The sequence below is a fragment of the Setaria viridis genome, chromosome 3, assembly GCF_005286985.2.
Source record: "Setaria viridis chromosome 3, Setaria_viridis_v4.0, whole genome shotgun sequence".
Taxonomy (NCBI): domain Eukaryota; kingdom Viridiplantae; phylum Streptophyta; class Magnoliopsida; order Poales; family Poaceae; genus Setaria; species Setaria viridis.
Window position 1 is genome coordinate 13,559,873 of NC_048265.2, and position 14,474 is coordinate 13,574,346.

General features: G+C 44.8%; 1 protein-coding gene across 3 annotated transcripts; it reads right to left on the reverse strand.

The window, feature by feature from the left end:
* Positions 1–896: 896 nt before the first annotated feature.
* Positions 897–11,502, reverse strand: LOC117847608 (uncharacterized). 3 transcript variants are annotated; one of them, XM_034728838.2, is made up of 13 exons: positions 11,330–11,502; positions 10,657–10,874; positions 8,554–8,668; positions 7,501–7,589; positions 7,346–7,414; positions 7,116–7,245; positions 6,615–6,773; positions 6,148–6,511; positions 5,107–5,216; positions 4,380–4,536; positions 4,008–4,198; positions 3,730–3,928; positions 897–3,097 (listed from the first exon to the last, which is right to left on the reverse strand). In XM_034728838.2, the coding sequence occupies exons 2-13, from the start codon at positions 10,832–10,834 to the stop codon at positions 1,082–1,084; spliced, it is 3,777 nt and encodes a 1,258-aa protein (XP_034584729.1). In that variant the 5' UTR covers positions 10,835–10,874; positions 11,330–11,502; the 3' UTR covers positions 897–1,081. The 3 variants fall into 3 exon arrangements, with proteins under 3 accessions (XP_034584729.1, XP_034584727.1, XP_034584728.1); XM_034728836.2 differs by having other exon boundaries at positions 897–3,100; positions 11,330–11,500; XM_034728837.2 differs by having other exon boundaries at positions 897–3,100; positions 8,554–8,665; positions 11,330–11,499.
* Between the last annotated feature and the right edge of the window lie 2,972 nt (positions 11,503–14,474).

Consider the following 14,474-nt stretch of genomic DNA (forward strand, 5'->3'; position numbering starts at 1 on the left):
GCTCTCAGCTCCAGAAAAGATCGATTTCAGTATGGATTGCCATTGTTGCCCCCCAATTAAGGCCCCACTTGTCATCCTCTCTATCCCATCTTCTTCTTCCTCTTTTTCCACTGCACTGTGCCGCACACGGGAGACCCTCCACGGGCGGCGGGGTGGGTAGCGACGGGTGGCGACGATAGGCGGCTGGGTGGGTGGCGACGACAGGCGGCTGGGTGGGTGGCAACGGGCGACGACGGGCGGCGGGCGCGGCGGCGGGCGGCGACGGGCGACGGCGGGCGCGGCGACGGGCGGCGGGGCCGGCCGGCCACGGGGGCGGCGACGGGCAGGGCTCTAGCGGCGAGTGGGGCTCGGGAGAAGCGAGTGGGGCTCGGGAGAATAGAAGGGAGAATAGAATGAAATGTTTTTTTGTGTAACCAATGGCATTAGTGGGTAATTACCTACCAACTCCACGAGAAGGTTCAAAAGAGAGGTTTCTAGAGCAGCAAAAGGTGCTCCAAAACTCCACCTCCATTTGCACTACAGCTCCATGGAGTTGGCAACTCCATGGAGTTTTGGAGTTGGGGTGTTTGGCTAAATTTTTTGATGGAGTTGCTGAAGTTTAGGAGTGGAGCCGTGCCAAACAGGGCCTTAGTATCTAATTATTCGACCCGACGTGACAGGTACGAACCAAACGATACCTTAGAATAACCAGTTCAGTTTTCTTGACAATGTAAAATGTATTAGTAAACCAATGCAGCGCCACCGGCCAGCCACAGTCGCAGGTCAGTCTCCTCTGCAAGTAGAGCTGTACCGCTAGCCTGAGAGATAAGCATAATAGCCGACCATTTTGCAAACCCTTAGGTCTGCGGAACACAGTATACAGTAACTCTGAAGAACGTCATTACGACAATACAACGTTTAACCAGAAAAGGCACTCGGATTAGGCTTAATCACGGCGGGGACTTTACAGGATGTATCTCTTTTCTTTCCCTTTTAAAACTTAAAACTTGTAAATTACATGGCACACCAGCTCAGGCCCGGAACCCATCATCTGTTACAACAAGCATTATTCCGACTGTAAGACTGTATACAGGACCTCCCATTACCAGCGACCGTTGGCATGGCGGCGCCACACGGAGACTCCGTTCACCCCGCCCCCCAGGTTAGTGTAGTCACCAACCTGGTGGTGGTATCCATTTGTGTTAGCTCCAAGACTCACCGCTGGATTAGGAGAGCCATTCAGCCAAGGCTTTGAAACACTTATGTCGGACAGGCCATTAGAATAAGTACCCATCGAGGGAAATTGCCTTTCCCTCAGCCCATGGAGGGCACTCATGTCATAGGACCTTGAGAATCCATCATCGTAGTAATGGTCGGTTGAATTGAACCGACCAGGGCTACTAACAGAAGCCATCTCCATATCTGCCAAGTTGCCTCTCGTCGAAAACGGCCGGCCAAAAGCATGGTAATCTTGACGGAATGAATCTGGCATATTGCTGTTGATATGATCCTCCTCAAGCAAATCATTTATGATGTCAAGGTGTGGAAATTCTTCTGGTACTGGTCCCTGCTGTTGGTGCCAGACATGGCTATCGCTTGTCCCAGATTGGAACTGCCTAGATTGCAGTCCTCCATACCTGCTGAGCTTTTCTGTTCCTCTGCTACTTGCTTGCTGATAACTATCATCCCTCCGTGGTTGTTCATATGCTTGACCATTGGTCATTTGTTGGTAAGGAGCCTGATCCCTCCAGAGATGCTTATTAATGTTACTATCACCTTTCCACTGCTGCCAGCTGTCATGTGCTTCTAATTTGCCCAGCCCAGACTTCAACACATGCCTAGTTGACAACTGATCAGGTCTTCCAGCAGGAGGCATCATAACTGCTGTACTTGATGCATATGCCGACAAAGGCTGCGAAAGGGTGGTATCTTGGCTCAGAGAAGTTGAGTGATATGAAAGGCTTGCAGATGTTGTGCACAGGCCAGCCTTACCAACAATGGCATTACGGTATGTCTGAGGAGTATAAGGTGGGGCAGAAGGGGAGGGACCATTTACTGATCGTCCAGCTGCTTCACTCATAGAGCAAGAAAGCAATGAAGAAATGTGAACATGTGAAGTAGTTGGTGCAGTTGATCTTGGTGTGGGGAACACAGGTGCACTTGAAGGCCTCGATGCTGTAACCTCGGAAACTAAGGTGGCTGTGACCTTCCTGAAAGTAGCTGCTTCTGGAGCTTCAGAGTTAGCATCTGAAGAAGTTTGTGGCAATTCTGAGGATGGCAGGGCTGCTTTATCAACTTGTGGTAGTCTTGGGGGAGCTGGAATAGATTTCTCATGCACTGATGATCTTGAAGGACCAGAAGCATCTTTACCACCTGTTGGTGATTTCACCAGAGCTGGAGAAGCTTTGTCAACTGGTGTAGACTTGGGAAGAACTGGCGTTGCTTTGTCACTGGCTGGAGATTTGGGGCAAACTGGAGGTGCTTTGTCAACTGCTGGAGATTTGGGGCGAATGGGTGTTGCTTTGTCAACTGCTGGAGATTGGGAACGAACTGGAGCTGCTTTGTCTACAGCTGGAGATTTTGGACGAACTTGAGTTGTTTTGTCAATTGCTGGTGATTTGGGGCGAACTGCCGGTGCTTTGTTTATGGGTGGAGATTTGGGAGGAACTGGAGTCACTTTATCAACCAAAGGCAGTTTTGGGGGAACTGAAGCAGCTCTATTGATTCGCGGTGATTTTGAAGGAAGAGGGGCATCTTTATCCCCATCAACTGCTGGTGGTTTAGATGCTGTGTTGCCTTTCATTTTTGAACTCGATCCATTAACTTTGTTTGAAACTAGATCAATTTTTGCTGTGGCAGGAGCAGTCACAGCTTCAGTATTTGTAGGGGGTGGTATGCCTGAAACAGCTTCCTCTGGCATGCAATTGACCACAGAGACATCCTTAGTTGGCATTCCATTAGCTTTTAGATCAACTGCAACTTCTGAGGAATGCTTTGGGCTCTCTGGAACATCAGGTGGCTTCTCCAAAGAACTGGATGAGTTGGAAGACTCTGCTTCCTTTGCTTTCGCATCCCTAGCTTCAAAATGAGCTTTAAGAAGTTTTTGCCCCTCAATGTTCTTCTGAAAAAAAAAATGCAAAAACAAAGCATCGGTTACAGAAAAATGAATTGATTGATGCTAGTTATGAAGTAAACAACGAGCACTTCAAATGTAAGTTGGCAAACAAGAAAACATCAGCACATCCATGGATACAACTGGCACATGTGTTTCACGGAGAAAACAAAGGAAGAGATATAGTCATATCAACATAACCGATCACCAACAGTAGAGCACAAAAAACTAATGGAAAAAGATCTGACATAATGATTTTGCTTGGAGATATAATTTTTCCGGATCATGAATGAATCAAATATATTATTTGTTCACCATTTTGCATTTGAACCATGAACTCAAAAGCATAAAAATATGATACACAGGAAAAACATTGTATCGATGATTTGGAGGAATCAGGATAGTCTTGACTCTTGAATCAATGAACTCAACCACCAAAACCATGTTCTCTACCACCTGGCTACCAGGGTGCCCCAGAATCATATTCCAAAAAAATAATGCATTTATGATATGCATCATAAACAAAAACCAATGGTCACAACTTAGACACTTCATTCACATATATATTGAAAATATAGTAGCCAAACTATGATTTTTATAACAAACAAACACAACTTCATTTGTAATAGTAAATTTACCTCGTGCAGACGCTGCCCTAGCTTACGAAGTTTATCCCTCAAGGTAAGTAGAACAGTATCCTGATCCAATTTTGGAACGGTGCAGAAGCCAGAACTATTGCGGCCTAAACCACCAGCAACACTAGAGGTGGAGGGAAGACCATCACCTTCTTCGGCAAAACCAACAATGCTTAAGCCCTTGTTATGCTGATTTTTCCCTCTGCACACAAGTCCAGTTGAAGAAAATGTGAATCTTACAAGAAAACACTGTGCAACCATCTTGTTAACTTTTCACTAACCTATTTGGCATGTCTGATCCATCTGAAGAACCTTCTTCCAAGGCATCAACCTTTGCTGTCACTTCCACCACTGGTAAACCATCACTATTATCGATTGCAATTTCATCGTGAAATCTTTCCAGAATTTTCACTTCACATTTCTCATCTCTTTCCCTGTCTTTAACCTTACGATTGTTCTTCTTTTGTTTGGCCTGAAAAAGATATCAAGCATATCATAAACAGGACGGTATATGAGCAATAAAGGCATCAAGACAACAACAAGAGCTACAGGAAAGAACAAGGATATTTGAACACGGTTTTTTGTCAGTAACAAAGAAAAGATATGGACGACCAAGCCTGATGAAACTGCAAAACCTAGGATGATAACATCACCTGCTTTTTCTTCGCACGCTTGTCCTTTTCATTTGCTCCACCACCACGCTTCCCCTTCATATGATTTTCGAGAAGCCCTGCCTCCTCCTCCTCCTCACGAATAAGCTCCTCTTGTCTTTTCAAAGCAACAGCTTCTTGGTATGCAACTTCAATTCCACTGAAACAAAATGTAAGAAGCATAAGCCACCATTAGAAAAAAGCCGGCCCACAATTTGAAGATATTCAACCTTCCAAATTTCTTTTCAAAGTTCAAACCGAACTATAAAAGATGTCTTCCTCTATTGTGCATAAAAAATAACCAGAAAAATTCTTTTAGCCTCTTTTGAGATAGATAGTCAGCATGTGCTTTAGATGGTCATCAAATATAGTTGGTGCACTTGTGTCAGATCATATATCTTCGCATTCATAATAAGTTCAGCTGAAGACCGCTTCATACAGGATTTCTAGTATTTTCAACTTTAAGCCACCAGGTGCTGAATATTTGAATCAGACCATCTAACCTTTCAGTTCCAATCCTCATCAAGTTTGCTATGTCTAGTTTTGTATATATTTTAGTTGAATATTGAAATTTGAAGGGTTAAGTAGCTCTATAAGGATGCCCAGGACCAAGGATAAACCAGCGATGTCTGGGGATCAATCAGTTCTGAACTTCTGATACTAGCCAAGAGAATCAACAGCATCTAATAATCGGAATTCAGATGATCAAAATAGATACACCAATAGTTACCTAAATATATGAGATAGCACAAATGTTTCAAGTATCTTCAGGCCAAGTTCAGTTAGGCGTCTTTCCTCACGCTCCATAGAAACTTTGTAAACCTCGCCAGCAGTTCCATCCTACGAAAACCAGCATAACTAAAAGTGATTAAATGCAACAATGATTTCACTTCCAAGTACCATGCGATAAATATAAGCTAACCAATGCCCGGCCTACCAAGTCACCAAGATAGTTTAGACAACATACTAATCGTGTACTCAACATTTGTTTGTACAGAAAACATATCTATAGGCCCGACTTGAACTGGGAACCACCGTTTTAACAAGGGAAAAATTTATGAGCTACAAAAGGGTATTGTTTATATGAGCAGTTCCATCCTACGAAAACCAGCATAACTAAAAGTGATTAAATGCAACAATGATTTCACTTCCAAGTACCATGCGATAAATATAAGCTAACCACTGCCCGGCCTACCAAGTCACCAAGATAGTTTAGACAACATACTAATCGTGTACTCAACATTTGTTTGTACAGAAAACATATCTGTAGGCCCGACTTGAACTGGGAACCACCGTTTTAACAAGGGAAAAATTTATGAGCTACAAAAGGGTATTGTTTATTTGATGTTATCTTTTTATGGGATTGTTGATATGATGCTGAGTAATAGTAAATGCAGTTAATAACTATCAGAAACTATACCACGTCACATACAGATTGCAACTCCAGTAAATAAACCTCTAGCTGAGCTCAAATGGATCATGAGTGCATAGACATGCTAGCAACAAAATTGCCCCAGTGTAATTGATCTAGTACCAAGAAAATTATATTATTCCTACCTTCATGATGTTATCTTTTTATGGGATTGTTGATATGATGTTAAGTAATCGTAAATGCAGTTAATAACAATCAGAAACTACACCACATCACATACAGATTGCAACTCCAGTGAATAAACCTCTAGCTGAGCTCAAATGGATCACCAGTACATAGACATGAGAAACTAGCAACAAAATTGCCCCAATGTAATTAAGAAAATTATATTATTCCAACCTTCATGCGGCTTTGGGAAGTTTTGTCATCCTTGGGAGCTAAAGGTTGACAAGGCAAGGGCTCTGAGGCTGCTCTTTTAATCAAAGGTATAACATCACCAGCCAAAACAAACATGTCCATGTCAATATGGACCATAGGTGCAGGTAGTTCTTCCAAGTCTGATACTTTTGTACTGCCTTTCTTTCCATTCACCTGGTATTCAAGTGCCTTCAGACTCGTATACAAAGAGTCCATCACTAATGTAGAAGTAACTTCTTTCTCTACAAAGAAATGCTTCACCAAGACTTTCAATATAGTGTCAGTCTTTTCCCTGGACATGCGACGCCTGGTGCTTGGGTCAATTGCTGACCAGAATCCACAAAAGCTGTAAGACCAACAAATATTTCAATGGCTGAAAGTTTAAAAAACACCAGCAACAATAACTAATTTATTATGACTGATTAAACTAGGAAAGCCAATTGTCTAACCTGGGCCATCTCGTCTTGTCCTCAATGAGTTTGCTAAGTTTACTCCGTCGCTCCTCAACAAAACGCCGGTATATTTGCTCCACTTGTGTCATATAGACACGAAGCAATTCTCTCCGATAAGGACGATCAAGGCAACGAAAAGGTCTATCCACTTTCTCCCTTAAATGTCCAAAATATAGCAGTCATATGTCAGCATTTACAAGATAATTTGCCAATACCACAAAGAAACAAAAGTGAGTAAATTGTCTCATATACAGAACTAACTGAGCACTATATACAGAACTAGCTGAGCACAACAATGGTTTGCTGGTTTGTTTACTGAAGGCTACAAAACTGGAGCAAATGCATCAGGCACTCCATATGGCATAGTCACGGCAGAATTAACAATGCATTTGCAGGGAGAAACACAATTTCTACACATATTTGGCAGACCGCTTGCAGAAAATTCATAAATTTTTGAACCAGAATCATGATCAATCAGAGCACAAACAGATTAGCTACCTGATAACCTGAACTTGAGCTATGATTTCAAGAACATCATCAACAAGAAAACCATCCTGAATCTTTGACAACTCCATAAACTTTTTCCATCCCCAATCATGCTCCTTCTTCCAGAACCTATGCAAAGTATCTACAAAAATTATTTAATTAATGCCTGAAGATGATGACAAGACAATTATTGTGGGCAGATCCATAGGAGGAAAAGTAGAAAACAGACCAGGTTAGCTCACCTGAGTATTTCATCTTTTTAGGATCTACATTGCCTACAGCTATAGTGAACTGTGCAAAATGGCTCCATCCTGGAATTGTCAGATCAGGATCGGGAAGTTAATATCAGTGGGACACTGGCATGTATAATATAGCAGCAGACACAATAACATCAAACCTGGGAGAAGTTTGTCATGATTAGCAACGCAAAGGAACAACGAAAGATGATTAGAGACATCACATCCCTGAGGATACACAAGAATATACCTGCATAATAACATTTTGGGAAAAAAATAAGCAAAAGAATCAGCATGTTATCATGCAGAAGGTGTACCGCAGAAAATGGGATAGAAGTGTAAGGTTTGTTTTATAAGCCCTCAATAAAACTATATAACTTTCTAGTATTAATAAATTCTCATGGGAAAAAAAGTCAAACCCATGGGGGTGTATTATATATGTAGAATGCAATACATTATGTTAACACTACCAGGATACGTCATCACTCCCTGTTCCCAGCTATGCAGAACCACCCACAACAAATAACTATGACGAAAAATAAACATATGGTGTCAATGGCGCAAATGAGAAACATAATGTGTGACATATTCCAATCTCCAGCTTAGGGACAAATATTTCCAATTCAGACACCACAGAAAAGTGTATCAGTAAGATAAAAATGTTATACCTATACAATGCCATGAATCAGAAAAGTCTGTATTTTTCAGTGGCAAGAGTAAACACATCAACAAACATTTACTCAACGATAGGCTTTAGGGTTGTGATTGCACATGACAGGGGTGCACAGAAAGAAAACATTAGTGAGAACAAAATTAGCATAATTAGCATCCGTAGAATCAACATTAAAAAAGACAAGCCAAGCCATGGTAAAATCAGAAAATTAGATACAAAATTTGCTCAACTTTCAGTGCATAGGAAATAAGCACTTGCAACTTGCAAACAATGTCATATGAGGAAAAGAAGAAAAAGGCATGAGGTAACGTGCGAAGCATTGGCAACCATGAATGGTGTCATATCTAACCCAGTCCAAGTGATAAAGCAATTAGTTCATGATAGCATCTATCATGAATGGCAGATTCCGTCCCTCAAATGGCCAAGTCGCATTTGAAACTAGGTTAGATACTCACAGCAATGTTTAAGTTTTCTGAAAAGAAAGGCATAAAAGAGAAACACCAAGACAATGTTTCCAAATAATTGCCATCAAGCACTTTACCATTTGTAACCACCAGCTTCAAACGGCTCACTTTTCATTTCTCTCTTTTTCTCCTTTGAGAAGTTTTCAATTTTCCAGGTGTAACGTCCGAATAATTCCGAAGGCTTGGGGCCTGCTATTGCAATTCAAAGAAATGAGCTATTGAGAGGGCAAAACCAAACATAGGAACTTAAGAACACATGTTGCAATAGAAAACTATTACTAATAACAAAATGTAAGACATGAATGAGGCAAAGGGCTTGTATTTATCCTTGATGAAACTGCACATGTTGAATAAGATGAGTATGATCAGTGTGAACATCAACTTTCAGGAAGTTTCCAGTTTACTATACAATGAATTGAGGCTAATAAATAGCATATTAATAACACAGTCAAGAGGCAAAATAGAAAGGCAGTCAACGAGGTACTATGAAGACACTAAATAAAAACGAGAAGTGTCATAATAAATTTTGTTTCTTCACAAGAATAATTTGAGTCTGTGCACAATGTCAAGAATCATATGGCACTCTGACCTAATCATTATTTATCCTTTTTTAAATACAAACATTTATAATGAATTTAAAGTCCCGTACACCTATACAAAGCAAATCAGATATGACAAGATACCAAATGCATGACACTGTTGTGCCAAAATAACATCATGGTAAAAGCAACCAACATTTGTCAATCTTTATGCTAGTCATGTCCCAGCATGAAGGCACCTTGGATGCTGTGGCGCTGCGTAATGGAGCAATTGGTACTCCCCCAATGCCAGAACGGTTACTTTTTTTGGACCTTACATAATTGGCAAAAAAAAAAAAAAAACTACAGTTTCACTTCTGAAAAAGACAGGCTAGAATTCCAAGTAGACCAGCTGCTAGTCTCCCAGTGCCACGAAAAAAAAGACCATTTCTCTTTGACCTTGCATACATAGCATGTTTCTAATATTGAATAACAGATGAACACTATGCAAAGATGAGTCTCCTAGGAGGTGGACTTATCACAACAGATATACACCAAAAACAATATAGTTATCCCAACTAATCCACCAGTTACTCTACTTCTAAAATTGCTGCTGTAAAATGTGCGAGGTGGGCAACGAGGCACTGATTAGAGCTGATTAGAGCCTGTATTCCAACAGATATACTTCCTACGAGGGGTCTTCGAGGGAAGGAAGGTAAGACAGAGGCAGCAGAGAAGAGGCAACGAAGAAGGATGAGAACCTGTTGGTGCTATATTGGGCTGGCCCGCTTAGCCAAGAGCAGTCCACGAAATGACTAAAAGCAAACCCTAAAAGCTCCTCTTCCATCCTCCACTCCTTAGCAGCAGCCGTCACCACGATGATCGCCTCCTTGTCCAGTCACCACGAATGGCAGAAATCAACGATGTGGAGGTTTTCAAGCAGCAGTCACCATCTCTGTTTCATGACCACCACCGCCGACTCACCATCACGATCACCCCTTTCCTCCAACAGCGCATTCGCTTGTCCCTCCTCCTCCGTACCAGCCGTCACGTGGCCCACCATGCCTAGCCTGATTAATCGTCACCCTGGACCACCTCCACCTAGTCGCTCTGGCTGCCCAGCCTGTCGACTATGCCCAACTTGTGCGGCGACAGGGTAGCACTAGCCGCCAAGGTGGCCGCCTATTTAGCCTTCTAGAGCACTATCTAAAACATTGAAGGAGGCTAAGTGATAGGAGCAGTCCATTTAGAGAAGGTAAGCACTTGTTAACTATTTCTTAAATTATCTGCCTCCTCGTGCGTGAGCACAGCATGGTTGGACCACCTTTATATAACAGATGGACTAATCCAGCTAACCATAAAGGCCTTCAGCTAGCATTAACTGATTGAAGATTGAACAAACCACATGCTCTGCGTTAAGGCTACAAACTTTTCAACTAGAGCTTTTGTAAGATGTCGGGACTTTGGGAATAAGCTATATGTCGTAGGGTCATAGGTTCTGCTTTTGCGACTGAAGCAGTTATATTTGTGCATATAGCAGGCATATCAGCTACGTTAATCACAAGGTAAGAACAGCATACTCTCCATCCAGAACCAAAACCATTAATACTCAGTGTTACACCAAAGAAACAGGCATTGGATCAAGCAAGTGCATTCACGCACCAGGGTCATCATCCTCGCCGTCCGTGTCCCAGAAGGGCGGGGACGTCGAAGGGCTGTCGCTATCTGCCCGCTCACAGGATCTCCACTCGGACAAGGACTCGCCGGACAGGCTGCGTTCGTCATCCCTCATCCCAGCTGTGCTTGCCGCGGAATCATCCGTAACTGCAGAACCGGCCATCCGCAAAATCCGCAACGGCTCCGACCAACCTTACTCGCAGCTGCATGCACGTAAACGGTAGCATCATCAACTTTAACTGAACCCGACACATGGAAATGCTAAATCTCCGGCCCGAGAATACTCCCAAAAGATCAAATCGACTAGCTCCCCCGAAACCAACATGAAACCGCCCCCAACAAGCATGCATATCACAGCCCAATCAATAGGAAACCCTCCAAATTCACTGAATTCCCATCGAATTCAGCGCGTAAGGGGTCAACTGCCCGAGCTGAAAATCGCCTCCCCGGACCAGACAGAACCCCAGCTCATCATCCGATCAGCTAACTTCCGGAACGATAGAAAAAAAATCAACCACCCAGCCACTCGAACCCTAACTACCCGACCCGCGCCACCGCCCACATCGAGCGCGCGCGCGCGCGCCCCCGCGGCGGCGCGGCGGCAGACGGGCGGGGGCGACCCCCGATCTAACAACGCGCAGGGCGGGTGGGGTTTTACCTGCCGCGGCGGCGGCAGCGGCGACAGTAGCGTGCTCGCGGCAGCGGCGGCGGCGGCGATGGGCGCGGACGCGGAAGGGGGGGAGGAGAGAGAAGGGAATATGTTTGGATTGGGGAATTGCGAGTTGTAGCAGCGAGCGAGACGGTCCCCGAGCCGAGCCGAGAGAGAAAGGGGAGAAAGGGAAGGGAGAAAAAAAAAAAGAGGAAGGTTCAGCCCCGTGAGAGCAGAGGCGGTGAGGTGGATGGCCTCGGCGCGGTCTGATCTCGCTTGCGTGCTCGCGTTGCCCGCGCGCGCCCGCGATGATATGCGCGTGGCCCGTGCGGACGGGGATCGGGGAAGGGGAGGAGGAAAGCGGAAAACGGACGACAGAAATGGGGGCGAGGAGAGGATGCGGACGGCCTCCGTGGACTCTCTCGCTCGCCTCGTCGGCCTCGTTGGGCCATGTGTTTTCTCCCGGCGCTGCTGCGGGCAAAACTGAGCTAGGGCTTCGGTTTTGGGCTTTTGCATCTGTTGGTTTTTTAGGTTGCTTTGTGATGACTGATGATGTTTCCTCTGAGAGTAACCCAATCCAGTTATGTGCTTTTATCCGCCGTTTGCTTTTATGAATTCAAAGGTGTTCTACATTAGATATAGAAGTAGGGGTGGCAAAGGGCCCTCTAATTTAGATCATGTTTGGATACAGCATGTTAAAGTTTAACAGGGTGTTAAACTTTAACACCCTCAAATGAAGTGTTAAAATTTAACACACGAGGGTGTTTGGATGGTCTGATAAACTTTAACACCAAAGGTTGCATTTGACATCATTACCCCTCAATTACTCCTCCTTTCTCTCCTCTCCTCTACCACTCCTCACGGCCAGATCCCAGTGGAGCTCCTTGATGGCCGCCGCTCCTCCGCACGGGTCGTCGAGGACGGTGAGCACGAGGTGAGGCATGCCGACGCGGTGGTCGTTGGCCTCGACGACGCCGCTCTCGATGCGCCGGTGGTGCGTGTAGGCGCGCTTGAGCGCGGCCGCATGGAAGGGCGAGCGGGTGCGGGGACGCGCCCGCTCACCCCACCACACAGACGTCTCAAAGCAGCGGCGCTGGGCCGGAGAGCAGCACGGCTGCCGTGTGGAGCGGCGTGGTGTGGCGTGGTGTGCGTGTGGCGTCGCCTGGACGCGTACGCCATGGAGCGGGATAGCACGGCCGCGGCGTCGGGTGTCAGCAGCGGCGCGGCCGACGGCAGCGTGGCGATAGCAAGCCCCCTCCAGATCCGCGCGCTGCCTTCGGATCAGCGTGCCTCGGGATCGAGCTTCCGTTGTGACGCCCCCGCGGTTGCGGCCACCGCCCGTTGGCGATAGGGAGGCGGAGGAGGAGTGGGAGAAGGAGGAGGTGGATGAGGACGGGGAGTTGGGGCCATGCGTCATGGGAGAGGAGTTGCGTGGCTGGCTTCGCCGCAGTTGGCAGCGGTGTCGGGTGGAGGCAGCATGGCCGGCGTTGGCGGCGGTGTCGGGCTGAGGCGGCGGTGCCGGGCGGATCCGGGGAGGAGGGAGGGCGCCGCGGCGGAGGAGGGGGAGGGTGCCGTGGCGGAGGATCTGGCTAGGAGGAGGGGTGGCGCGACGGATCCGGCCAGGTGGAGAGGATGAGCAGGAGGGGAGGATGCGCAGGCGGCGGGGAGGAGAGAGAGGAGAGAGGAGAGAGAGGGTAACTTGGGAAAAAGTGGACTAGGGGACCACTTTTAACATCTTTAGTAAGTTTTAACAGCCCCTCCATGTGTTTATAAAAAATGAGGTGTTAAACTTTAACACCTCACTTTTAACACAAGTGTTTGGATAGAAAAGTGTTAAAAAGTGTTAAAAGTGGGGGTGTTAAACTTTAACACCCTCTTCCCAAACAGGACCTTAGCCTAGCAAATTTAAGAATCAGGCTCAATAAGGACCGGGTCATAATATTATATGATTTTGAACTAAAAATAATAGGGCTGAGTTAGATTGTGAAGGAGTTATGAGGGTCATGATCCATTGCCACCCCTACATAAAAGTATAATAATTATAGGGGGTAAACGGAAACGGCAAACCTAAATGCTCGACCTCTTTATGAACAGAATTAGCGTTTGAGGTGAAACGGATATCCGTCTGATGGTTTACACATTGAAGTGATACGTTAGACAATAAAAGGCCCCGTTTGGTAGAGCTTCGACTTCTCATAAAACGGCTTCGGCTTCTTCGGTGGAGTGGCTTTTTTAGTGAAGTTGAAGTGGCTTTTTTAGTGAAGTTAAAGCTGTTTTGCAAAACGTTTGGTAAAACGGCTTCTCAATGGCAATATATGTAATTTTATGATCACTTAATGCTTGGAGAGAGAGAAGCCGGTGAAACCACTTTTTTCGGCTTCTCCTCTCTAGTGTAAGCCGTTTTGCGGCTCCTCCCCGGTTTTGGTGGTGAAGCCGTTTTGAAATTGACCTTTTGGTAGGGTTTCACCAAAAGCCGGTGGAGAAGTATTTTGAGAAGCCCTACCAAACGGGCCAAAGTATAATAATTATATGGAACGTTCGCAAAACATTATTTGCGTGGCAGGGGTAAACGAAACAGCAAATCTAAATGCTCGACCTGTTTTCCTTTCTTGGTTGCATTCTACCATTTGAACAGAATTAGCGTCGAGATGAAACGGATTTATGCCTGATGCTTTACATATTGAAGTGAAGTGTAATTAATAAATCCAAAAGTATTGTACAACTTTCTCAAATAAATGATGACAGTAGTTGTATAATGTAATAGATAATTGCGCAAACGTTACTTCACGTGTCGGACTAAAATGCAAACGATAAAACTAAGGGGGTGTTTGGTTCCTCTGACTTATTTTTAACACCCGTCATATCAAATGTTTAGATACTAATTAGGAGTATTAAACGCAGACTATTTACAAAATCCATTACATGAGTCGAGACTAAACGTCCCCTAAAAGATGTTTTCTCCATCATCCAGATTCCATTCTTTAATTGTACAACCACCACAAAGATGTAACTGACACCTTACAACCAATCTCTCTATGTTCTTTTTTTAAGCCAACGCTGGATCTGTCACTCTTCCGTAGCTGATCCATTGCCTGCTACCTCTTCCATTTCGAATCGTAGGTCGTTTTAGATTTTCTACATTCATAGATATAAT

What these genes read in the sequence shown, in the direction of transcription:
- LOC117847608 (XM_034728836.2), bottom strand. Translation starts at nt 10,834, where the DNA reads ATGGCCGGTTCTGCAGTTACGGATGATTCCGCGGCAAGCACAGCTGGG. An exon ending in CGGCGAGGATGATGACCCTG is followed by an intron (nt 8,669 to 10,656) that starts GTGCGTGAATGC and finishes GAATTGCAATAG; the next exon opens with CAGGCCCCAAGCCTTCGGAA. An exon ending in GAAGCTGGTGGTTACAAATG is followed by an intron (nt 7,590 to 8,553) that starts GTAAAGTGCTTG and finishes GTTATTATGCAG; the next exon opens with GTATATTCTTGTGTATCCTC.